The sequence below is a fragment of the Nyctibius grandis genome, chromosome 9 (assembly GCF_013368605.1).
Source record: "Nyctibius grandis isolate bNycGra1 chromosome 9, bNycGra1.pri, whole genome shotgun sequence".
NCBI lineage: Eukaryota > Metazoa > Chordata > Aves > Nyctibiiformes > Nyctibiidae > Nyctibius > Nyctibius grandis.
Genome location: NC_090666.1, coordinates 17,452 through 42,752, shown reverse-complemented (window position 1 = coordinate 42,752; position 25,301 = coordinate 17,452). Strand labels below are relative to the sequence as shown.

General features: G+C 56.1%; 1 protein-coding gene across 1 annotated transcript; it reads left to right on the top strand.

The window, feature by feature from the left end:
• The first annotated feature begins 482 nt into the window (after positions 1-482).
• On the top strand, positions 483-21,427 carry LOC137667306 (adenylate cyclase type 10-like). The gene is given in 25 exon segments (XM_068408007.1): positions 483-630; positions 934-1,002; positions 1,005-1,037; positions 2,185-2,223; positions 2,871-3,014; positions 3,736-3,941; positions 4,392-4,485; positions 4,802-4,890; positions 5,458-5,649; positions 5,764-5,885; positions 6,527-6,603; positions 6,909-7,098; positions 8,033-8,085; positions 9,404-9,557; positions 13,534-13,726; positions 14,276-14,362; positions 14,766-15,049; positions 15,674-15,810; positions 16,670-16,795; positions 17,786-18,040; positions 18,727-19,075; positions 19,568-19,739; positions 20,134-20,235; positions 20,394-20,572; positions 21,250-21,427. Coding segments are annotated over 25 exon segments (3,672 nt in total).
• Positions 21,428-25,301: the final 3,874 nt, after the last annotated feature.

Here is a 25,301-nt window from a genome sequence, read left to right as displayed (position 1 = left end):
AGGGAGCAAGAAAGGAACGAGCCTGCTGGAAAGATGGCGACAGGCTGTGGAGCTGCAGGGGGAAGGACCAGTGCTAGCAAACAGCTGGGTGTGCCGGAGGCAGCTGGTCCTTGGGACCGGGAGCAGCAGCTGCCGATTCATCAACAGGTCGCTGCACGAGCCTCCTTTCGGCACTGTCCTCAAGGGAGCGGGGTGGTGCGAGCCGCCTCGGAGTAAGGGGCTCAGCGTCAAGGAGGGAGCCTGGGTCCCGGTGGCAGCTGCTCAGCAGGCGATGACATACGGATGATGTCACAATTAGCTGATGATGTCACTTGACGACAGCTACGGAGGAGGTCACCGGTGGGGGCAGAGGGCCAGTTGTGCCGCACAGAGGCCCCGGGCTCACTGTGCAACTCGCACTGTGCAGTGAGGGCCTCGTCCTCCCCTGAGCTGGGCACGGCGGTCTTCTCCTGAGCTACCCCGCGTGCCACAGGGCACTGACGATGGCTTCTGCCTGGGAGAGGAAACGTCAGAACTCAGACGTGGAGAAACCAGTAGCTTTCCTCCCCCGTCTCCTTGCTAATGTCTCCCCCAAGTCCAACATTGACAGTCAGGTTGTCCACGGAGTGCTGCTCTTGGTGGATATTTCAGGTAAGGTGAGCATGGAGGAGCAACCACGGACGTGAGCCATTTTGGGACACACCAGGCCCTTTGGAGCCCTGCCCCTGCCCCTCAGACAGAGAGGCCATCTTGTCACTGCTGAGGTCTTCTGCTGGGATGGCCAAAGGGAGCGGGATGGGTTATCTTGGGCAGTCAACCACTGCTGCCAGCGGCACTGAGCCGGGTCAGGGGAAGGTGTGACCTAGAAGCTCTCAGGCTGGGCAGCGTGGAACTGGCTGCCAGGTCCTTTGGCTCACATGGGCGTTTCCTGATTTCTGGGTGTCCCTGTTACAGGTTTCACTGCTTTGACAGAGAAATTCATCCAGAGGAGCAGCACAGACAGAGGCGCTGACGAGCTGGCACAAATCTCAATTCCTACCTGTGTGACATTTTGGAGGGTAAGAGCCGTGCTGCGGGACTGTCTGGCATGTGGCCGTGAGGCTGCTCATGGTGGGGTGGAGGCGGAGCTGCTGGGCAGCCTGGTCCTGCCTCCTTGGAAGGGCTGGGCTTTCCGTGTCCAGGAGGTACAGGGAGTGCAGTCAGGGTCTCCTGGCGAGTCAGGACCAGCGCTGGTCCTTTCTGCTCCCCAATGTGGCCGAGGAGGCACTCGCTTTCTCAGCAGCCACCTGCCTGCCTCTGGCATGAACACCCGGATCAGTGATGGAGCAAGGCTTTGCTGCCGTTAGGGCCCAGAGCAGGCTGGGGCCATCCAGCAAGTGCCAGCGTGCCAGTGACCTGAGGATGCTGGCACTGACGCGTGTGTGTGAGAGAGACCCTCACGAGCCCCTTTTCACAGGGGACAGCTTGACACTTCCGAGGCAACTGTGAGCACTTTGTGGCCACCCCTTTGGCAGCACTTGCAGAGCAAGGCAAGAGAGTCCTTGAAGATGACGAAGGGTCTAGAGCATCTTTCCTATGAGGAAAGGCTGAGAGAGCTGGGACTGTTTAGCCTAGAGAAGAGAAGGCTCAGGGGGATCCTAGTAATGTGTCTAAAACCTGAAGGAGGATGCAAAGAGGACAGAAACAGGCTCCTTCCGGTGGTGCCCAGTGCGAGGACCAGAGGCCACGCCACGGGCACGCGCTGAGACACCGGAGGTTCCCTCTGTACCTCAGAGGGAACCTGACGTACTTTTGACGTACTACGTCCACTTTTGGACTGAGCACTGGCACAGGTTGCCCTGGAGGTTGTGGAGTTTCCCTCCTTAGAGCTATTCAAAAATGGTCTAGCCACCATCCTGGGCAGCTGGCGCCGTGTGGCCCTGTTTGAGCAGGGCGGTTGGACCAGATGGGACCACAGAGGCCCCTTCCAGCCTCCACTGTTGCGAGCTGTGGTGGCATCTCGAGGCCCTGCCTCCCTGCCTGCTGTGCGGGTACCAGGGCTGTGGCCACTGTGAGCCTGGGAGAGGGGCCGGAGCGGTGCTTTCCTGAGCTCTGCCCCATGGTACACCCTCGCCTGGGTGCTCCTCTCCGGGCAGAGGGGCTCGCTCTGTGGCTTTTGGAAGAAGGTGTGCACATGACTCTTCCTTTCCTTCCCTCTGTTCGCAGAGATGCTGATTTTTGGAGGAGACATCTTGAAGTTTGCCGGTACGTACTCAGGACGACAATGCCTACGGGTACTGATCTGCAGCATTTAGCTGTTGTGGTGGCCATTTGCTCTGCTCTCCCTCTCAAGAGGCTCTGTGCAGCACCTTGAGCCACCTTTCTGGCCGTGCACGCACCCCGCCCCTGCAGTGCCCTTTCTCCTGGCTTCTCCTTCCCCCTGGGCCTGCCTGCGGTTTGGCTGTGGCAAGGGCTGAGGCTCCCCTCGCTCTGCCCCGCTTGTAGGGCCCTGGGCTGGGGTGGGGGCAAGGGAGCACCGACAGGAGGAGAACCCCCTAGAAAGCGCAGCCAAAGGTGTGTGTTGGAGTGGCGGTGAGGGGCAGGGAGGCCCTGGTGATGGTGGGGCTCGGGCTGCCGGGCTGCGAGGGGAGGAGGAATCCCTGGGGTGCTGCAGCTGCAGAGGAGCACTCGGGGCAGGGGGTGCTACCACCGCCGGCTGGCTGCTGCTGGGGCTGGCCCGAGAGAGGAGAGGTGGTCCCGGTGCCCAGGCTGTGGTCCTCCGGGACGATGCCCTCCCACACGCCCATCTTCCCCAGCACGCCGGCCGGTTTTCTGCTGTCCCCTGCCACTGAGCGTAGGTCGGGCAGAGTCAAGTCTCAGCAGAGCCTTGACCTTCCCCTTGCTTTCCCCAGGGGATGCTGTGCTGGTGCTGTGGAGAACACGAGCCCAGGAGCTGGCTAAGACCATCAGACTGGTGCTGCAATGTAGCCAGCAGATCCAGAAGAAGTACGGCACTCGTGACACACGCGTGGGTCAGAAGCTCCGACTGAAGATAGGTACGAGCGCTGTGCCAGGTGCAGATCCGTGGCACTCTCCCGTGCCACAGGGAATGCAGGGATCCCTGCTGGGGCTGGTGCCAAAGGAAAGCATCTCTGTGACTGAGCAGCCAAGGGGCCAGCTGCAGCTGGAGCGGGGATGGGAGGCCAGCACTGCTGGCTTTGTGTGTGTTTGCAGAGGCGCAGCGGGGGTCAGATCAAGTATTAGGGTCTCTGAATGGCTGCCTTAGCCCAGATATCTGCGGGAGGTAGTTATCCTTTTGTTTGGTCAGGTGGGGGCAGCTTTGCATCCTTTCCCCTGCTGGATTCTCCCCTGCCTTTCCCAAAGTGCAAAGGGGAACTGCTTTGCTTAGGGCCGCCGGACGGGCTTTTTCAGGCTTTTCTGTTTTCTCGGGCAGACAGCTACAACCTGCCTGCATGTAAACGGAGCAGGCGGTGAGCACGCCCGCTGGTTTGCTGGGCTTCTGGGGCCGGCAGCTGGGCGTGACAGCCATCACTCTCAACACATAGTCAATGTCGACTTTGTCTTGTCCATTTCTAGACACCCGTTTCAGGGACCTGTGTCAGCATCCCCACGAGTAGGACGGAGGATGTCCTCCCCCTCCTCAATGCCCGTCTTGCCACTGGGCTTCAGATGAGCTTCTGAGCAGCTGAGATGCTGGGGGCTGTAGAGCTCAAAATGTTCCCTGTGTCAGTTCTGCTTCTCTTTCTCTCTCACCAGGGATCTCTGCAGGGTTCATGGACTTCATGATTTTTGGAGACAGGAGGTGGCGGTACTTCGTGATCTGTGGCCAGGCCCTGAATGAAGTTCGTGAGGCTGAAGGGCTTGCAAATGCAGGTGAAGTTATCCTCTCAGCCACCTCCTGGGAGCTCTGTGAGCAGCACCGCCTCGGGACCGAGCATGTTGCAGGCAAAGGAGCTGTGAAGGTAGGTGGATGGGATGGCCTTGAGAGCCATTTTGAGGACCCAGACCTGGTCATGAAGGAGGGAGGTGCGCGACGGTGGAGGAGCAGAGTGTGGAGAGAGTTGTAGCTGTGAAAGTGGGCAGGCAGCTGAAGCTCTTGTCCTTCCATCTCAGGGGTAACTGTGGGCTGGGCTTGCTTGCTTGGAGGGCTCGGGAGGCACTGGAAGGGTTTTGGCCTCACCAGCAATGTCCTCTGTGGGTCCCGGAGCTGCTGTTGACAGCTGGGGATGCTTGGATGATGCCTGCCCAGCTCCGGTGCTTCTGAGGGAGAACTGCTGTCCCATCCAGCCACGTGGGCTTGTTGCACAAAGCTGCTCTACTCTTTCTGGACAGTGTCGTTGGAGGGCAGGCTCTATCCCCTGGGACTCCTGGGGAGAGGCCAGTGGCCGTGCTTTCATTCCGTGTGTCTTCAGGTTACAGACATGGATGAGATGTCTTCATCAGAACGCCAAGATGCTTTACACAAGCTTCTGCAACGGCCAAGGAGCCACCACTTCGTAGGGGAAGGTGAGTGCCAACTCCACCTTGTTCTGTGATTGCCTGGAAAGGTGGGGTCTGGCTGCTTCAGGGGCCAGAGAGGAACCACCCCCACCTCTTCCCCCTTTCAGTTAGGATCCATGCTTTTGGCCCTCCTGTGCGTCAGCTGGGGCAATCACTGCTGCTGCCTCCTCCTTCTGGGGGACAGCTCTGCCCTGAGCATCTGCAGGTGGGAACATGAGCAAACGCAGAAGACTCTTTCTCCCCTGTTTCCAGCGCCAGACCCTGCTTTCCAACTCCACGTAGTCCCATCCTCCCACTGACCACCTGCATTTTCTCTCCTCAGGTGCCATGGGTCCTGCTCTTCTCTTGCCCAACGATCCTAACTCGGATGCGGTGCTGAGGCAGTTCATACCAGAGGCTGCTCTCAGGAAGGTAGGGCCAGGTCACCACTGCTGGGGGCTGCAGTTTGGGAGGGCAGAAGAAGTGGTGCATTGCAGAGATGGAGTTCTCACGAGAATAGAAGAAGAAAAGCAAATGCACCCTGAGAGGACAACGGAGGGAAAATGAGCCAAGGGGCACGGGTGCCGCACCATTGCGTGCGTTGTCCTCAGAGAGTCACGGGTGGCGGGAGGAGGACTTTTGTCTCTCTGTCCTTTCAGTGGGTATGGTTCTGGCTGTGCTGTGGACGTGACGGTGGGATAAAGGGGAGATTCCACTGAAGTCCTAGAGCATCCCTGAGGGTCACCCCTCAGTCTGTACCTGTCCCAAGTTGAGGTGCTACCAGAGCACCTTTCTCGCCTTTGTCGTTTGTCTTATGATTCGGTAGCTGCCTGCCGCAGGCCGGGCAGCCCGCCCACCATTTGCACTGACAGGAGGATTTCTCCCTTCCTCCAGTAGTACCTGCTATTGCCAGTACGCCTGCTCTCCCTCGGTATCTGGTGTGGGCAGTGAGCCCCCAGGGGAGCAGGCTGGTGAAGCCGTCGTGCTCTTGTCTTCCAGCTCGATGACAGCGTGCCGCTGGACTTCTTCCCCGAGCTACGGCCAGTCACCAGCCTCTTCATCCGACTGCATTTATGTGCGGATGTCAGCAAAAGGGATCTCTACGTGCTCCTCTGCAATGCCAGCACGATGATGCTAGACATCATCTCTCCTCACAAGGGCAAAATCCACAAAGTCACCCTGTTTGATAAAGTGAGTGGGGGGGAGGAATCACCTCCCCCCAGCCCGAGAGGGTGGGCAGTGAGCAAGAGGCAGTGACTCCCTCTTAGGGATTCTAGCAAGATGTGCTGCCTCTGTCCTTGGCAGGGCTGCACATTCCTCTGTGTGTTTGGGCTCCCTGGAGAAAAGCAGCCCTACGAGAGCCTTCTCGCCTTGCAGAGCGCTATTCAGATCTTCAACTCGTGCTCCAGAGTGCTCCGGAAAATACAGTGAGTGTGTGGCGGAGATGGGGGGGGTGCATGACGCCTTGATGGTGCAAGGGAGCTTACCGGAAAGAGACGTGCCCTCTAGCTTGCCCTGCCTTGTCCCTGGCAGGAAGGAGGCAGTGCCCTGAGAAGTGGCAGGTGACCCCTGGGCTTAGCCCACGGCCGCCAGGAGTCCCCCCTCCAAGCACGCCCTGCCAGCCACCGCGCTGGAATGAGCCCTCGCAAGGGCCAGAGGCTCCTTGGTGCCAGAGGCAGCCCCTTCTGGGCAACTGGCCCGTGAGCGGGGATGGGGCCCAGCCACCCTGCAAGTTTCTGTCCTCGCAGGCGGTGACATTGTGGGCGCCTTCTTCCCTCCCTCGCAGCTCACGAGAGGGCTGTGGCTTTCTGCAGGTCGCAGCTCAGGGAATGAGGCCTCGGGGGAAGCGTACAAAGCTTCCTGCGTGCGCTCTATCCCTGTCCCTTGTCCCTTGCAAGCCGGGTATGTTGCGCCCCTGAGTTCTCCACGCCCCCGAGACCCGTGCTGGCAGGGCAGGACGGCAGGCAGTCCAGGCTAGCGCCGAGGGGAGGTGCAGGAAGGGATGAAGCCGGGAGGCAGGACTGCGCCTGGGGCGCTGCTGAAGCCACACTCTTTTCCTGTGTGCCAGGGCAGTGTCCATTGCAGTTACCAGTGGGACGGTGTTCTGCGGAGTCATTGGCCACCCCGTGAGGCACGAATACACAGGTACGAGGCGCCAGTCTGAGGCACGGGAGGCTGGTGTGGGCCTGCTTAGGCATGGCAGTCTGGAAGAGGAAGGCGGGCTGGGCGAGGGCTTGCCTGGCAGACGGTCAGGAATGGCCCAGGCAGCGCCGCTCCTGGGCTGGGGTGGGAGAATGGGCTCCACGGCCGATCATCCCCCTGGGTTCTGCTGACCCCACTGTGGGGCTGGCCTGTGCCGGAGGTGAGGCAGCCGTTGGCCTGGAAGGGTGCCACGGGGCTGGTGGCACAGGTACATCAACGCGTGCTCTCTCTCTCTCTCTCTCTGGCAGTCATTGGCCAGAAGGTGAATTTGGCAGCCCGGATGATGATGCACTACCCTGGGCTGGTGTCCTGTGATGCAAGGACCTATGCTGCCTCCCGGCTTCCCCCATACTTCTTCAAGGAGCTGCCGGAGCAAAAGATGAAAGGCATTAGCAATCCTGGCAGTGTCTATCAATACCTGGGGATCAACGAGGAGATGTGAGTGTCCTCTGAGAGGGCTGGATGAGGGGATGGTGGCAGCAAGGATGCAGCCTTGGCCAGCAAAGAGGAGTTCTGTAGAGAGAGACCAAGCTGGTCCCTCTTTACTTTGGCTGAGAAGGTTAGAAGCCCTGGTGTGGGAATCCTTTTGCCTCTCTTCCCTGCTGTCTCCTCCTGCTGAGAGAGTGGGATTGAAGCCACAGGGACGGGGAAAGTTTGTCTGTCTTGGTAGACACAAGCTGGCCTTGCAGGCTCTGTCCAAATGGCTTTCGACTGTCCTTTCCCTGCTGTGCTTGCTCCACCACGTGCCCTGATGATGCTGACCCAAGGAGGTTTTCGTCCCAGTTGCTTCCGAGCAGGAAGTTTCGGCCCAGTCTTTTTCCCATGGCAAAACGTGGACCATCGGGACACTCTTCCTCATGTCTTCCTGCTGAAGTCTCAGCTCTTCCTCTGGGCCATGATTTGACCTTTTCTTTGGATGACGGTTTGAACGTTAACATTGCCATCTCTTTGAAACTACAGGAAGACTTGAGGCAGAGGTGCCAGGTGCTTGGCATCCCAACCCGTTCAGTGACATGTCCTCCTTTAAAAGACACTTGCTTTTCTTGGCCAGCCTGGTAAAGCTGTCTGCTAGCCAACCACACACCCTGACTTCTTTTGCATGTCTCGGATTTCTTTGGGTTTGGCCTCTGGTGATGGACTCTTGATACGTTCTCCTGTCTCGCCGTGGCCGTTGGGCTTCTTTATGCTTGAAGCTGTGCTAGCGCGTCAGCTTGAACTTTGGCTGGGCGAGGGTGCAGGGGATAACATGCTGCTCGAAAGAAAAGCAGGCACCCGATGAGCACGTCCTGCCCCTCCACGCCAGGCTGCTTCTCTATGTCCCCTGGTTTCTCACCAACTAATTCACTTGTGTTTTCTTTTCCCCTGCTTTTAGCGTATTTGGCATGGGTCTCACCAAGACGAGCTCAGAGTACAGATCCTTGCTGGGTAGGTGGAGAAGGCCTTGCTCTTCTGAACGCCAGTTTCTTCCCTTTGGTAACTTTTAGTGCCGTGCTGGGAAGGGAGAAGCTTTTGCCAGGGTTGGTGTTGCCTGTAGTGGCCCTAAGGAGATGTTGCCTATCTTGGCCCCTACTTGTTTGATACCTCTGGGGTGGAAAGCAGGGTGAGGTGCCTGGTTCTCCCTGCCGTGTTCCAGACCTGGTACGAAGGTGCCTTTCAACTCTGGAGCTGCTCATACCCTGGAGGCTAAACTGATCCCCGTCTTTGGGATCAGGAAAGAGATTTCCTTCTGCCAGACTGACAGAGAGTTTTGGTGGTGGGTTCTCCCCCTTGTACGCCTCAGAGTTCCTTTCTGGGCAGCATCTGGGCGTAGACATGGAGATGCCAGGACACACGGGATGCCTTTGATCATTTGTTGTCTTGCCGGATGCTTTGGACCCTGATATGGGTTAACCCCGGTAGGCAGCTCAGCCCCACAGAGCCGCTTGCTCACTCCCCGCCCACAGTGGGACAGGGAAGAGAATCAGAAGGGTAAAAGTGAGAACGCTGGTGGGCTGAGATAAAGACGGCTTAATAGGTAAAGCAAAAGCTGCGCACGTGCGCAAGGCAGAGTCAGGCATTCACCCACCGCTTCCCATCGGCAGGCAGGTGTCTAGCCATTTCCAGGAAAGCAGGGCTTCATCACGCAGAACGGTGACTTGGGAAGACAAACGGCGTCACTCCAAAGATCCCCCTTTCCTCCTTCCTTCCCCCAGCTTTTCTTTTTCTCCTGCCATAACAAAAACATTGGTGTGTTACCAACACTGATGTTTGGTCACAAATCCCAGTCATAGCACCCTATGAACTGTTACTGAAGAAAATTAACTGTAGCCCAGCCAAAACCAGGACAGGCCTGAAGATGCTGCCTCAGCTACTGGGAAGTGCTCTGTGGCTCCTGGTACAGCGAGGAGATGCTTTGAGTCTCTTTGGGACGTAGCTGCCTGCAGCGACTCAGATCAGCCCTTCCAGTCGTGTGCTGGATCACCGTGGGGAGTTGCACGGGGCCGGGTGAATGTCTGTGCCTGTGGGAGGGGAGGGGAGCAGGGAAGAGAGCATGGGGGCTGCGCTGTGGGGCAGGTGGGCCTGCTACCGCTCTGAGGAAGGTGGAGGTGGAAAAGCTGGGCAGGAAGGAGGCCTGGGTGTAGGCTGGCGGATGTGGTGGCGGGAGGGAAGGTGCAGTGGAGGCCCCCAGCGAAAGGGGAGGCTGCCCACAGCTCTTTGCCTTTCAGCACGCCCCAGCAGCTCGTCTTCTTGTTTGTCTTCTCAGGTCGGGACAAGGAGATTGAACTCTTTTGCCGCTGCTTGAAAGCCTATGGGGAGTCAGGACAAAGGCACATCCTGGCATTTGAGGGCACGACGGTCTCCGGGAAGAGCCGCTTACTGGCTGAACTGGCCTATTTAGGCCAGGCTGCTGGCCACAGGTACGGGTGTTTGACCTGTAGCTTTGGGACACTGCCCCTGCCCATCCCCTGACAGCCCCGGAACACTCCAGCCCCTCTGCCGGTGTGCCTGGCCCTGGGACTGCAGCCTCCCAAAAAAGCCTCCTGGAGACACTCCCTAGGAGCACCTGCACACGTGCTCTGCTCCTGCCTCTGCCTCTTTGGGGAGCTGGAGGTGGCTGCTTCAGCCATGGCCTTTCCTCCTTCACCTCTGGGCCAGGTACGGATGGAAGGAAAGAGCTCGAGCTCAGTGCTTTTCACCTGGCTCCAGACCTGCCAGGCAGCAGGGTGGCCTGTCTCAGAAGGCCCGCTTGCCCTCTGACTGTTTCCCAGAAGAAGCACTGGGGCAGAAAAGCCTTCCTGTGCCCTGGGAGGCAGACTGCTGAGGTCTGGAGACCAAAGGCAAACTCACCACTGAACTCCATCCTTCAGTCCTGTGAGTTCCTCTGCAGAGGGACATAGCGGGGACCTAGGCCTGCGCTGCGGAGACACGGGGTCTGGACCCGGCTCTCCCAGTGGCTTGGCAGCAACTGCCCCTCTGTGCCCTTTCTCGTATGAGGAGTGAAATGCTTGGCCTTCTCTGGGAAGCACTTGGAGACGGGTGGCTGAAGAGCCCCCTCAAGGGCCGTACACCCCAAATGCCTTTGCACTAAGAACTAGACTACGTGCATCTTTACGTTTGGTAAAGGGGGTAGGTGCGCAGGTGATATTCTCTTCAATTCCTTCGGTGTTTGGTGAAAATAGGGAAAAGACTATGAAAGTACAACAGATTAATATGTGGCTAAGAGACTGGTGCCGTAGGTGGGATTTTGGGTTTGTTGACCACGGGGCGGCTTTCATGGCACCGGGCCTGCTTATGCCGGATGAGGAACAGATGAATCAGAAGGGGAAAAGGGTTATGGCCCAGAAGTTGGCAGGGCTGATCAAGAGGTCTTTAAACTAGGTTCGATGGGGGAGGGGGATAAGACCAGGGCAGCCACAAATGAACCTAGGGGTGACAGGCCTGCGTCGGGGGCAAGGCCGCTAGCCCAGCTGAAGTGTGTTTACACCAATGCACGCAGTACGGGCAACAAACAGGAAGAGCTAGAAGCCACTGTACAGCAGGAAGGTTATGATGTGGTTGCCATCACAGAAACGTGGTGGGATGACTCTCATGACTGGAGTGCAGCTATGGATGGCTATAGGCTCTTTAAGAGGGACAGGCGAAGCAGGAGAGGCGGTGGGGTAGCGCTGTATGTTAGGGAGTGCTTGGACTGTGTTGAAATTGAGGAAGATGGTGAGGATGACAAGGTTGAATGTTTACGGGTGAAGATCGGGGGAAGGTCGGCAGGGCGGACATTACGGTGGGAGTCTGTTATAGACCACCCAACCAGGATGAGCAGGCGGACGAGGCGTTTTACAAGCGGCTGTCAGAAGCCGCCCGGTCGCCGGCCCTTGTACTCGTGGGCGACTTCAACTTGCCGGATGTCTGCTGGAAATACAACATGGCAAAGAGGAAGCTATCTAGGAGATTCCTCGAATGTGTGGAGGACAACTTCCTCATGCAAGTGGTAAATGAGCCCACTAGAGGAGGGGCCCTGCTTGACCTGTTGTTTGTGAACAGAGAAGGACTAGTGGGAGATGTGAGGGTCGGTGGCCCTCTTGGGAGTAGCGACCACGAAATGTTAGAGTTTTCGATAGTGGGGGAAGTAAGGAGGGGCAAGAGTAGAACTTCTGCCTTAGATTTCCGGTGCGCTGACTTTAGCCTGTTTAAGAGGCTGGTGGACCGAGTCCCTTGGCATTCGGTCCTGAAGGGCAAAGGAGTCCAGGAAGGCTGGACATGCTTCAAAAGGGAATTGCTAAATATTCAGGAGCAGGCTGTCCCAGTCTGTAGGAAGACAAGCCGTCGGGGAAAAAGACCGGCCTGGTTAAACAGAGAACTCGGCTACAACTTAAGGAAAAAAAGAGAACCTACTTGCTCTGGAAGAAGGGTCGGGTAACTTGGGAGGTCTATAGGGATGTTACCAGGTCAGCTAGGGAGAAGATTAGAAGGGCCAAAGCTCAATTAGAGCTTGATTTGGCTGCTACGGTCAAAGATAACAAAAAAAGCTTTTACAAATACATCAACAGCAAAAGGAGGGTCAAGGAGAGCCTCCACCACTTGCTGAATGAGGAGGGTAGTGTAGTGTCAGGGGATGAGGAAAAGGCAGAGGTGCTCAATGCCTTCTTTGCCTCGGTCTTTGATGTCAAGACCAGTTGTCCTCAGGAGACTCGGCCCCCAGAGCCTGAAGTTAGGGACGGGGGGCTGTGTGAACCCCCCGTAATCCAGGAGGAGATGGTTAGTGACCTGCTGTGCCAGTTGGACACCCACAAGGCTATGGACCCGGATGGGATTCTCCCCAGAGTAATGAAGGAACTGGCAAACAAACTTGCCAAACCACTCTCTATTATCTACCAGCAGTCCTGGTTAACTGGAGAAGTTCCAGCTGACTGGAAATTAGCAAATGTAACACCCATCTACAAGAAGGGTCGGAAGGACGATCCAGGGAACTATAGGCCTGTCAGCCTGACCTCGGTGCCAGGCAAGGTGATGGAACCGATCATCCTGAGTGCCATTACACGGCACATGCAGGACAATCGGGGCATCGGGGCCAGCCAACATGGATTCATGAAAGGCAGGTCCTGCTCAACCAACCTGGTCTCCTTCTATGACCAAGTGACCCGCTTAGTAGATGAGGGCAGGGCTGTGGATGTAGTCTATGTAGACTTCAGTAAGGCATTCGACACTGTCTCCCACAGCATCCTCCTAGACAAACTGGCTGCCCCGGGCTTGGATGGGTAGACTCTTCAATGGGTTAAAAACTGGCGGGATGGCCGAGCCCAGAGAGTGGTGGTGAATGGGGCAAAGTCCAACTGGCGGCCGGTCACTAGCAGTGTTCCCCAGGGCTCAGTTCTGGGGCCGGTGCTGTTCAATATCTTTATAGATGATCTAGATATAGGGATTGAGTGCACCCTCAGCAAATTTGCAGATGACACCAAGCTGGGTGGGAGTATCGATCTGCTGGAGGGTAGGAAGGCCCTACAGAGGGATCTGGACAGGTTAGATAGATGGGCCGAGACCAACGGCATGAGGTTCAACAAGAACAAGTGCCGGGTCTTACACTTGGGCCACAACAACCCCATGCAGCTCTACAGGCTGGGGGAAGAGTGGTTAGAAAGCGGCCCAGCGGAAAGAGACCTGGGGGTGCTGCTCGACAGCCGGCTAAACATGAGCCAGCAGTGTGCCCAGGTGGCCAAGAAGGCCACTGGCATCCTGGCCTCATTAGGAATAGTGTAGCCAGCCGGTCTGGGGAAGTGATCGTCCCTCTGTACTCGGCACTGGTGAGGCCGCACATTGAGTACTGTGTCCAGTTCTGGGCCCCGCACTTCAAGAAAGATGTTGAGGTGTTGGAGCGAGCCCAGAGGAGGGCGACCAATCTGGTGAAGGGTCTGGAGGGTCTGACCTATGAGGAACAGCTGAGGGAGCTGGGGGTGTTTATCCTGGAGGAGAGGAGGCTCAGAGGTGACCTTAGTGCAGTCTACAGCTACCTGAAGGGCGGTTGTAGTGAAGTGGGAGTTGGCCTCTTCTCCCAGGCAACTAGCGATAGGACAAGAGGACACAGCCTCAAGCTTCGCCAGGGGAGGTTCAGGTTGGACATTAGGAAGAATTTCTTTACAGAAAGGGTTATTAGACATTGGAATGGGCTGCCCAGGGAGGTGGTGGAGTCACCATCTCTGGATGTCTTTAAGAAAAGCCTGGACATGGCACTTAATGCCATGGTCTAGTTGACAGGGTGGTGTCAGGGCAACGGTTGGACTCGATGATCCCCTGAGGTCTCTTACAACCTGGTTGATTCTGTGATTCTGTGATCTCCACCCCTTTTGTCTTAGAAGACTTGGGCCGCTGGGGATCTCAGTCTCTTTTGCTTTTGCACGGCAGGGTCGTTGCTGTGGAGCTGCTAGAGACCAACGTGAGGAATCCCTTCTCTGCCATCCGTATACTGATGGACAGGGCCCTGGACCTCCAGGACTGTGAATCGTGCAGTGCCAGGGAGCACGTGCTGCAGACAAAGCTGCGAGGGACAATCGAAGAGAGCAGCTATTCCCTCCTCAATGGGCTTTTCCTCGTTGGGGTGAGAGTGAGAGGCCTCTCTGGCCCTGGAGAAGGCCTTCTTGTCAGCTTTTCCCAGTCTGATGTTGCGTGGGCACGCTTCTGGGAGTGCCTTAGCGCAGAGGTGGGAATTGCAGGGGTCACAGCACATGTTCCCCTTTCCTGGGCCCGGGGGGCTCCCTGTCTGTGGTGAGTTCATGTCCCGGGCTGCATCCGGCAGTGGCCCGGTGCCTTGTGCAGCCCCCCTGGAAGTGGCATAGGAGAGAGGCTGGTGCTGACCTCGTGCTGAGGTCACCGCTGTGTGAGTGGTCTGCTCCAGGCAGCCCAACATTCCCACAGCCAGAGAACCAGCTCTTCAGCCCACCCCAAGGCCCAGCTCTGCCAGAGCCCCTCAGCAGAGGGCCTCTGCTTTAGGCTCCAGGTGAAGCCCCCACTGTGGCTCCTTGCACCTGTGTTGGGGAGAGGTCAGCTGCTGAGGCCAGCAGAGGTGGTTTGCTCTCCGTCTTCCTTGGTGAGTAGGTGTGCCTGGCCCCAGAGTGACGTTTCTCCCTGACTCTGCTTTTCTGGACAGTTTCCTGACTCGGACACGGTTTGCGAGATGCATGAAACTCAAAGGAAAACAGAAACGCGCTCAACTTGGACAAAAGTGCTAGAGAAGGTGAGCATTTCTCCTTCCTTCCTCCTGGGTCAGAGGAGGAAAACAACCCTGCCACCTGCAGGCTCTGCACCAGAGCAATGGGAGAGCGCAGCAGGACCACGTGCCTGGGTTCAGGTCCTGAAGGGCCTGAGAAACCCCCACCCCTCCCTCTCCCCCACAGCCCAACAAACACACCCAGTAACTTTCCTCCTGTCAAGTGTGCCCTGGAGGAGGAACAATGTTTTCTGCAATCCCTTGTGACCTTAAAGTCTCAAAGAAGTTAAGAGCCAGTAAGCTTCTGAGCAGGGAAGTGGGTGGGGAGAGATTTCAGAGCATCCTCTCAAGAGAAGGAGGCTAAGTCTCCTCCTCTGGAAGACACTTGAGAATCCACCGGATTCCCCTCAGAACAACCTGCTTTTTTCAGGTCGTTGGAGGAGAATTTGGCATATTTATCATCGACAATGCCCATTTCATCGACCCTGCCTCCTGGAGCATCATGTCATCCGTGTTCCAAAACGCCTCCCTCTTCATGGTCATAAGCTTAGCTCCGGGCTACACAGGAACGGAGAGCTTTTTCAGAGCCATAGCAGACAGCACAACGTCCCAGAATATCACCTGTGTTCATCTGGACGAGCTGAAACCTTCAGCTGTGGTGCAGAAAGTCTGCCAGGACCTTGGAGTAGTCAGCATCCCCAGGGAACTAGTGAGGTAAGTCCCGAGGCAGGGGAGCTCTTTCTGAGGGCTTGAACATGTGTAGATCACAGAAGGGAATCGACCCCCCACAAAGGGAGCACAGGGCCGCTAGAAGCATCACTGACTCTAGCGGGTACTGGCCCCGGGTGGCTCGTTACGCCTTGCCATGGCAGGTGTGAGCTGAGAGTGGGCAACTCCCTAGACACCGAGTGTGGGAGGTGTCAGCCTGTCGCTGTTGCACAGGAAGGGAGGGAGGAAGAGTCCTGAGCCCAAGCATGCCTGAGGTGTGGTGAAAAGGCCTTGGTCTAGGTGGCCAGGCTGTGGCAGAGAGTCCCTGGGGCAGAGGTCTGCCCTGCTGCCAGAGAGGATCTAGGGTCCTGAGGACAGGAAGGGCAGGGCTGGCTGTTCGGTGCTTTGGGCATTGTCCCCAGTTCTTTTCCCATGGACTTGAGCGAAGGCTGGAGGTTCAGGGGGCCCAAAAGCCCAAGGCAGTGGGAGGCCCATCCCTTTCAAAAGGGACATGTAGCTGTGACGAAGATGCTGGCTACCCTCTTATGGGCGAGTGACGCGCCACCCACCTGAACTGTGTTTCACCTTACTTTCCTTGTGCCGGTCACTGCCGGCTCTGCTCCTGTCCAGGTTCCTGATCCAAAGAAGCTCGGGGATCCCATATCACTGCGAGGAACTGCTGCGCTGCCTTCGTCGCAACAACGTGCTCTTGCTCCATAGCCAGAGGTGGGGTGAAAAGGCAGAGGACAACTGGGAGAGCCTGATCGGTAAGCACCTTTGTGGCTGCCTAGCAAGTTGCTGTGGCACATTCTCCGCAAGCACAGTCTTGCCCCGTTGTTCCCCCGTGGATCTGGGCAGCCTGATCTTGCAGTGGTGCAGAACTTGGTGTGGCGGAGGTGCGGGTTCCTGCCTGCCTTGCTGTAGGGACAGCCGAAGTAGGTGCTAGCGAGTTCTGGTGGCTTGGAGGGGCCTAAATTCTTGGGGCGGGGCTTGTGGAGCTAAAACACAGGGGAAATTGTTCTGGAGCACGTGTGTTCCCAGTGCTTCTTAGGCATTCTAACGGGCACGTAATTTACCTTGGCCAAACACCAGCTCACTTGAGAACAAACCCCAGCTTGAGGTGAGGGACAGGCCCAGGAAACTTGAATCCTAAAACTTAAATCCCCACAAGGGTGCTGGTAACGGAAGAAAACGGTGGCAATGCCACCGAGAGCGCTATGCCAGCAGCCAGCGTGCCGTGGCCTTGGGAACAGCCAGGACTGACGCTCCGCTTCGCGTTATCACCGGCAATTTCCCTGGCTGTGGTGGTTGTGCTGTTGAAGGCAGCAATGCTGCTGCTTTCTGTCCCAGGGCATTCAGTCACCCCGGGAGGTCTGGAGTCTTTGCCTGGGGGACTGTTTGGGAAAGCCGGTCTGAAGGCAGAACACGTTTGGGAGGGCTACGCAAAAAACCGCTTGCAGCGGAAACTTGCTCTGCTTAATGACCACGTTCAGCACAGGTGGGTCAGTGCGCCCGCACTGGACCGTGAAAGGTGGGACTTGTCCCGCCTCAGGTGAGTTTTGAAACATTTGTGAGCTGCAAGTCACTTTGCAAATTGCCTTATTCCTGCTCTCTCGCTCCACCCAGCTTCTGCGCTCAAGGACTCATCCCTTGCAGCCACATCAAGCTCCAGCGCGGGGAAGGATGGCAGGGTCTGCGTCATCAGAGCGGACATGAACCTGGAGAACACCGTGCTGCCCACCACCTTGAAAGGTGAGGGGCTGAGTGCCGCTCTGCCGGCTCACGGCTGTGCTGGGGCCCCTTCCCGGGACATTGGCTAGAGGGAGGCTGGGCATCTGTGTGCTACGGAGTCACCCTCTCAGCTCGGGGGCTCTGCTGGGAAGGGGGCTCGGTCCAACCAGAAACAGGCCTGGGGTTGTGGGCAGCCGTTTTCCCCTCCTGGGGGTGGACCAGCTGTGAGCTTACTGGCTGCTTTCCAGCAGCAGGTAGGAGAGAAAAGGTTATTGGTGCAACGCTCAGATGGCTCCCTTTTCTCACAGAAACAAACCCTTTGCTGGGAAAAATCTTTGACTTGCCTCTGGCTCAACTTTGAATACGGCTTCTGCCTTCCTTTTTTTATCTTCCCCAGCTAACGCTGGTCTCGTGGCACTTATTCTAAACCAAACCCATTTTTTTTTTTTTTCTGTCGATTGGCTGGATGGGGAAGGCTGTCAATGCGTGTCCCTCCTCTCTAGCCATAGCCATCTGCATGAACCTTGAAGGAAGGTCATGCTAAAGCATTCCTGCTATTAAGTTGTTTTGTCCAAAATAAAAGGGAAGAAAACTAAAAGAGAGGATTAGTATTGTGTGGCCAAGTTAAGACAACCGTTGTGGGGAGCTCTGAGTCCACCTCTGAGGTGGGGAAAGTGCTCTCTGCTCTCTGTGTGTACTGTTGGGCAAAACCCCACTCCAGATCTGGGAGGGTGCACCGTGGGACGCATGTACCTGCTGGATCCTGCCCTCCTCACCCTTGGTGGGGGAGCGTTTGAGTGCCTCGCTTTTCCCCAGGCCTTGTGGCCTGCGATTCCAAGAGGAGCAGAGCCATCTTGAAGACGCCTACCCTGGGTTGCAATTGCCCAGCAGGCGCAGTCGCGAGGAGAAGAGGCCAAAGTCTACCCTGTTTCATGCGCTGCAACTTTCCAGCCTCTCCAGCCTCAGCACGGGGAACGGGCAAGAGAGAGACGTGTTGCTTCTTTTTGACAGAGATTGCGCTGGCTCAGCTGGACCGGATCGAGTCGCTGGAGCAGACGGCTTTGAAGTTTGCAGCTGTCATCGGGCCAGTGTTTACCACCCAGCTGCTGTCACACATCCTTCCCGCTGGCATCAGGCACAACATGAACTGCTTGTTAAACAGGCTGGTGCACAACAACATCCTTAAGTGGCTGAAAAAACCAGAGGTGCCACAAGACGCCCAAGACGCTACCAAGGGGCCGGCCACCGCTCCACAGGCAGAGAGCGGTAAGTGGTAGCAGTAAGGCGGACAAGGGAGCCACCAGCTGTGTCCCAGGGGTGCTCCCCAGGGCATGGTGCACTTCCCCCCGGTGATGGGTGGGTGGAGCTCAGACAGGCACGGCTGTTTGGGATGGGTTGTTCAAAGATCTTGCAAGTCAATCTCAAAGCAAACTAGCCTTGTGCTGGAGGTAATTTCCCACCAGCCGTGCCGAGTGCCTCTGCTGCCTGGCCTCCAAGCTCTGCTCGTAGCGCAGGCATGGGAAGGCTCGTACAGCCCCTGACATCCTCTCCCAGCTGCCTGCAGCATCCAGGTCCAGATGCCCTCCAGAGTGCCTCAGGGCCTTTGATGGGCTTTTCTTCAGCTTTGATTCCCCTGTGGTGCAGGGGGAAGCTCAGGAGGCTGGGGACTGCCTTGCCAAGAGCAGGAAGAAAGCGCTGACCGGGGCTTGCTTCGGCTGGCGGCAGCATCCCCAGCTCCTGCCGGGAGCGCAGCTGAGCACCGTGTCCCCAGGGCTGTGCTAGCATCAGCAAGGCGAGCCGGGCCCTTTCGCCCCATGCTGCGAGGCTCGGTGTGCGGCAGCACTGGTTCGCTGCCAAGGATGCGCACCAAGGCATGGCTTTCGTGCCCCGGCTGGGACGGCCCAGAGCCCTGGCCCCAGCTCGGGCTGATACAAACGCCCTTTGCCTTGCAGGTGTGGAGAGGCCCTCTCGAAGCCAGACCATGGCGCTTCCGTCTGACGTCCTGGCCTTCTGTGTCCCACTGCTGCGGGAGGCTGCCTACGAGCTGTGGCCTGAGAGACAGCGGGTCGCCTTGCACCGCAAGTGTGCCGCCTTCCTGGAGCAGCACGCGCACAAATGCGAGAGCTGCAGCCAAGGCGACTTCGTTGCCTTCCACCGCTTCACTGTCACCGGCACCCAGGGTCGAGGGAGCTCTCAGGACTCTGCTGACAAGGGCGACTCACGCAGCTGGGAGGCCTTGGTGCTCGCAGGAGAGCAGATGACGAGGGACAGGACACAAGCTTTCCTGGAGGGGGATTTTGGGTGAGCAGACAAGGCTTTGACTATTTTGGAAGGCGTTGAGCTCAGGGTCTTGAGAGGAGACAAAGGAAGCGCCGGCATTTGGCTGCCGGTTGTGACTCTAGCTTAGAGAAGAGGCTTTGTGTGGGGTGGGAGCTGGGAGGAGATGCCCATGGAGATGAGAGAGAGCTTGAGGAAGGCCATGTGCTCAGAGCGATTGCCACACTACACTAGAGCAACCCTTGCTTTCCAGTTCCTACGGAGTAGTGCTGTAAAATCTGCAGGGGAAAAGCCACCACAGGGACTCGGGTGGTTTGCCTGTGGGAGGTGACAGAAAGCCCAGCTTGTCTTTTTCTCCCTACCTACAAAGCACCTGTGTGAGGCACGCCTGCCCGTGGCCTCGTGCCGTGCTGTGAACAAAGGGCTTTTGATGCTGTCTCTGAGAAAGACCAGTATAGGTGATGCCGTGTATTCTTTGCTCTCTCTTTCCCCTGGCACTAGCAAAGAGCTGCCCAGCAGGACCGGTGGGAAGCACAAAGGCGCCTGCTCGTGTGAGTGCAAAGCCATCGTGGAAGTGGTGCTTGTGCCTTTGGTTCGCCACTACAAGGCAATGGGCGACACTGCCAGGGCCTTTTACTACCTTCTGGAGTGTGTGGCTGCCTACCTACACGTCTCCAACAGCTACATGGTGAGTTGCCCTGCTTGCCCGCACACACTGCGCACGGAGTCCTCTCAGTCGCCTGGCTCTGGGCGGGACAAGTTCCCCGTTGCAATAGGGCATGCCTTCGCGGGGCCTTGGAAGGGAAATACTAGGGTCAGAGCCTGACTGTTTCCTCCGGTTTGCCTCTTCTGCAGCAAGAGACACAGGGCACTGTGCCCTTAGCAGGAGGGGCATTAGCAGGGAGGCGGTCTGAGGGATCACTGGTGCCTGTGCTCTGAGCCAGTGTGACGGTGTTTGGGCGGGCATCACCAGGGGCAGAAACAGGCCCTCTTAAGACAGATGCCAGAGGCCATGGGGGAGGACAAGGCTGGCCATGGGCTCTGCACCCACGCTCATCTGCTCTCTGTGTGCTTGCACAAAGGCCCTCATGAAGCTGAATGAAGCGGAGGTCCTGAGGAAGTCGGCAGAGAAGAAAGCGATAGCCCGCTTTGAAGACGCCACCTTCTTCAGCCTCAAAGGGGAGGTAAGGAGACGGGGAGGTCTGGAGGGATCTCCTGGAGGATGGAGCTGCATGCCTTCCCCAGTTGCAGGGGCCGTCCCTGGCATCTCCAGCCACTGGCAGATTCCTGCTGTCTCTTGGGCAGCTAGTCCATATTGGAATGTTTCCCTTTTCCTCTGCAGGTCTGCTGTCAGTGGGGACGCATGAAGCTGTCAGAGAAAATGACCAGGGAGGCTTTGAGGCTGCTTAAAAGGCAGTTCCCCCGGACCTCCGTTGGAGCCTTTGTCAAGTCCAAGGTGGAAAAGTTTCTGGGTGCCGCTTATGTTCCTAAAAGAGCATCCTCCCTTCCGGAGGAAGCCCGGTAAGAGGCAGAACTGAGAACGCAGGGGAGGAACAGCCATTTCCTACCTGGTCCCAGGCATCCAGGCACAGACCTGCCTAGGCTTGAGGCCACACCTAACCTGACGTGTGGGCCTTAGGAGGACTGAGGCATTAAGGAGCGATGCGCGGGTAGAACAGGGAGCGGCAGAGCCCCACACTCCCTCCCCCAGGCGCAGTCATGGGAACAAAGCACGCCTGTGGGTGAAAAGCAGCTCACAGCCAGGGATGTGTCTGCTGGCACATGTTGGCTGCAGTGGGGGGTTGGTGGTGGCTGGGAACAGCTGTAAACAGGGAGTAGAGGCTGAAGAGGGGCAGGGGGTCTGGAAGAAGGATCAGGACACGGGGAAGCAGCAGTAGGTGGAGGTGAGGCAAGAGAATGAGGAAACTCGGAGGGCAATACCCCTTTTCCTGCTGGTTCCTGGCTTTTCTTGACCCCCACCGGTGCTGTAGCACCAACACACCCTCTCGAGTGGGCAGCTTCCCCCGGCGGAACTTCTTTGTTTGCCCCCTTCCACTCCAGCAGCCCTCCCTGCATTAGCTCCCTTCCTCCGAGGAGGTGTAACGGTCTCGTCCGCTGCCCTGCTTTCCCCCCACCCTCTCTGATTTAGCACTGTGCAGCCAGTGCCTCTGGGCTCAGCAGTTTCTCTTGTGTGGCAGGAGGAAGAGGCAGGCCTGGCTGCTGCGGCAGAGCTGCTGCCTTTCCTTGCTGGAGCACCTCTGCAGCCAGGAGGGCACTTCCAGCGCACGGAGGTTCTCCCGCCTGGCGGCGCGCATGAAGGCCAACACGGACAGGGCAGCCCACTCCTATCAGGCAGGGGACTTCTGCCACGCATAACTCCGCTTCCACCCTCCTCTTTTCAGTCTGTCTCATTAAACATCTCCTTTCTTATGACCTTTGTTGTCGGGCCGTTCTTTCTGGGGCACGCAAAGATACCCTGTCTTATCATTCCTGTTGAGGGCTCCTGTTGCTCCATCAGCGGTGGCTACAGCTCTCTCGCAGGCCTTGGTGCAGACTCATGATTGAAGACGCTTCTGATTTGAGGTCACATTAAACCAGAGACCCTCTAAAACCCTAGCCCTCTCTGTTGCTCTTCTTCCTCACCATCCACGGATGGTCAGCGGGGCACTGCTGCTCCCTATCTTTCCCCACCTAGAGGGGAGGAGAAGCCTGTTTAAAAAGGCCAGGGTGACAGGAAAAGCCCCAGACGCCGAAGGGACTTTGCACGGGTATCTCTGAAGGTTTTGCCTTGTCTGAACCTGTTGGGGGACTTGAAATAACACGCCCTTCTGCCTAGCCTTGCCCCCGAGTCAGCATCTGCAGCAAAACTCCACGAACAATTACCGTGTATAAGCAGTGCCGCACACACTGGGGAAAGATGTGGGGACACAGCACGCAGGTAGGTCATACGTCCGCTCCTCCTTCCCTTCCAGCTGGCAGCACTCCTTCTAGCGGCAGAATGCCTTAGGCTGGTCCCCTCCAGCTGCCTACCAATGGCTTTGGCATGAGAAGGGTTTGCATCTGGAGGTGATCTTCTGCGCTTCACACTGAGGCACCTGTGAGGTCGTGGCAGAGTTCCAAATTGTGGGCATCGCTACAGGTGTGCTCATGGAGATGGGCAGGAGCTCACTGGTGAGCTGCAGCTTGGTTGGGGAACTGCAGAATGGCAGGGGCTTCATTCAAGGAGCTTCCAGTCACCTGCAGGAGGAGCTCTGCATATGCAGCTTTGCCTCTGGTACCGTCTTAGCACAGCATTTCCATGGCCACCACAGAAACATCAGGCGTGCTGAGCTTACAGCTGTGCCACACCTTCTGGTCCGAAAGCTTCCGTTCCTTCACACAGGCGTTAAGCAGGCCGTGGATTTAGATATCCAGTCGGCTCTTTGGACGTTGTAGATTTTCACTGGCACTGGCATGCACTGCCATCCTCAGATGAGCTCCTTGCAAACTCCACCATCTTTTCCAGCCTTTCAACACGACATATATATTGCAAATGGACACCTGCAAATACCCGAGAGTGACATGAAGGTTTGGTGGAAAAAGTAAAATAAGATAAAATAAGATAAGATAAAATAAAATAAAATAAAATAAATAAAACAAAATAAAAAACAAACGTAAACACATTTATTTATCCATAGACCCTTCTTCTCCTTCCTCCCTCTTTTTCCTCTCACCTATTCTTTCTTCTTTAATTTCTACTTGGCATCTCTTCCCAGCTACACTATGTCTGGTCTCTCTCTGAAGACCACCCTTGCAAACCATCCACCTCAGAGCAGTTTTCAAATTTTTTGTGTTGATCTTTGTCTGCATCAGTAGCTGGAAACGAAACTAACTGCAAAGCTTCTGTGAAACTCCGGGTGCGTGGCTGCATGGATGTGAAGAGACTGAGAGGTGGTACTGTGTCAAACCCGAGCCAGGAGGAGCGTTCTGTGGAGATTTAGTGGTGGGCACGCAGAGAACGCAGCGCGAGGCAGATGCGCTTCTGGACAGGCTCCCCCTTGCCATGTGAGCCCTCACACACGGGAAGCGAACCTTTGTAGTCCAGCTGCTGTTCTTGTAAGGTTTCAGTTCAGCAGAGGCGGTGGGGCTCTCTGCCTTTGTGCTGGTGGTGGATCCTCCGCTCGCTGGTGCTGGGCAACAGAAAATCCGGAGGTGAGCAAGAGGTGGCAACGCTGTCACGGACTCAGACTGGCAGCAGGCAGCTGTCTCTTCTCCGTACGAGCGGCTTAGCTTAACCGCGACGGCGGGCCGGCTGGATTGCCACCTGTGGTGATTCCGTTTGGTTTTGTTGTATTTTTTTGTGGGGAAAAAAAGGCGAGGGCGACAGTCCCCAGGCTGAGCCCATGGCGCTGCCCGTGCTGCAGGCCCTGCCGTGTCTTTGTCTGTCTTTGCCTTTTCTCTTGGTGCCCATTGAACGTAATGGGAAAATAATACCATAAAAGCCTCCTTTGTCTTGCTGTGCCACTCCGGTGTCTTTTGAAGGGTAGAGAGGAGTTGGAGACATCTCTGGAGCTTTTCAAGGTGAGTTTTGGAGGTGATGGGGGAGTGGGCAGTGCTGACTTGGGGGAAAATCCATCTCCCTGGGGTTTGGGTGAGAAATCAGCTGGTTGCGAAAAGATTTGAAATGAGTGGGTCATGGGTTTTATGTTTTTTAACTTTTAAGTTATTTTGTTTTAAAAGATCTTGGTTTAAAATTATTTATTTTTATTTTTTTTTAATTTTATTTTTTACATTCTATTTTTTCAATTTTATTTGTTTCTCTGTGCAAGTAATTGCAATGAGCTCTGTGTTGCAGGAGGGAAGGGACAGCAGTGTCTCACATGTCGCCTCTGCCAGACCCTGGGGTGTGCAGGGAGTTCAGAAATGGAACTTGGGAGATGAAGGTGCTGGCACAACATAGAAATCGCCCCATCCAGAGCGAGCCGTTCCTCCTCCCTGGTCTTTTGTGGTTTTTTTCTTCTCTTTTTTGGACCCTTTGCTATACAATTAACTAGGATTAAATTAAACCCAGTGACGTTCTAGTTATATATAGTATTTTTAAAAAAATCTTTCAAAATCCCCTCTGGCACAGGTCTCCGGGTTCAGGCAGGTGCATCCTGATTGCCCTTTGACCTAAAACTTGAGGAATTGAGAGAAAAACAGGGCACCTGAGCCAAGCCGGGGGTCGGAGCTGTAGAAGGATATAGATAAATTGCTTTGCTTTGTGTTCAGATCAAAGAGTTTAGACCTAGATAGGAAAATTAATAAAAAATACAATAGATAGATTATAAGAATAGTGAATAGAGTTAAGGAAGCAATAGCTACAGGTGCTCAGAAATTCCGAGAACCACATCGCAACCATAATGCTGCTTGCTGGTCCCTTGTACAGCCCCATCCAGGGCTGTTTTAAAACCCAGTCGAGTTAATCAGTAGTTTCTTAGAAGTCTTAGACCTAGAAATAACAAAAGATAATCAATTAAGTTTTCTTAGAATTGTAAGGTAAAAACATCTGTGTGTATGGAAGAAGATGCATGAAAAGATAAGTGACCAAGATGACCCTGAAGACTTCAAGGCCAGGAGGAGGGATTAGAACAGAATGACAAGAATCAGCTGGGACAGGGGATTGCGATGGACTTTTGACAAACGACAACATTCAGGAAAGGAGAATTCGTGGAAAACTACTAAAGCCTTTGTATCTTACGTACTTTTTTGCTGTTAGTTGCCATTCACTGAGGTGGTGGCCCAACTCTGAGTTCTCAGTAAAGCAACAGATTTGGTGACCCAGAAAAGGGATTTAAAAAGCCAGACATACCCTGGACAAACTCGTTACCAATACTCTCTTGCCAGCACAAACGTTGGAGGCTCCAGCCCTCTGAGCATCTCCGTGGCCTCCTCTGGACTCGCTCCAACAGCTCCGTGTCCTTCTTATGTTGGGGGCCCCAGAGCTGGATGCAGCACTGCAGGGGGGGTCTCATGAGAGCGGAGTAAAGGGGCAGAATCCCTTCCCTCACCCCGCTGGCCGCGCTGCTGGGGATGCAGGCTTGCTGGTTGGCTTTCTGGGCTGCCAGTGCACATGGCCGGCTCATGGTGAGCTTCTCGTCACCCATCACCCCCAAGTCCTTCTCCTCAGGGCTGCTCTCAATCAATTCTCCGCCCAGCCTGTATTTGTGCTTGGGATTGCCCCGACTCACATGCAGGACCTTGCACTTGGCCTTGTTGAACTTCATGTGGT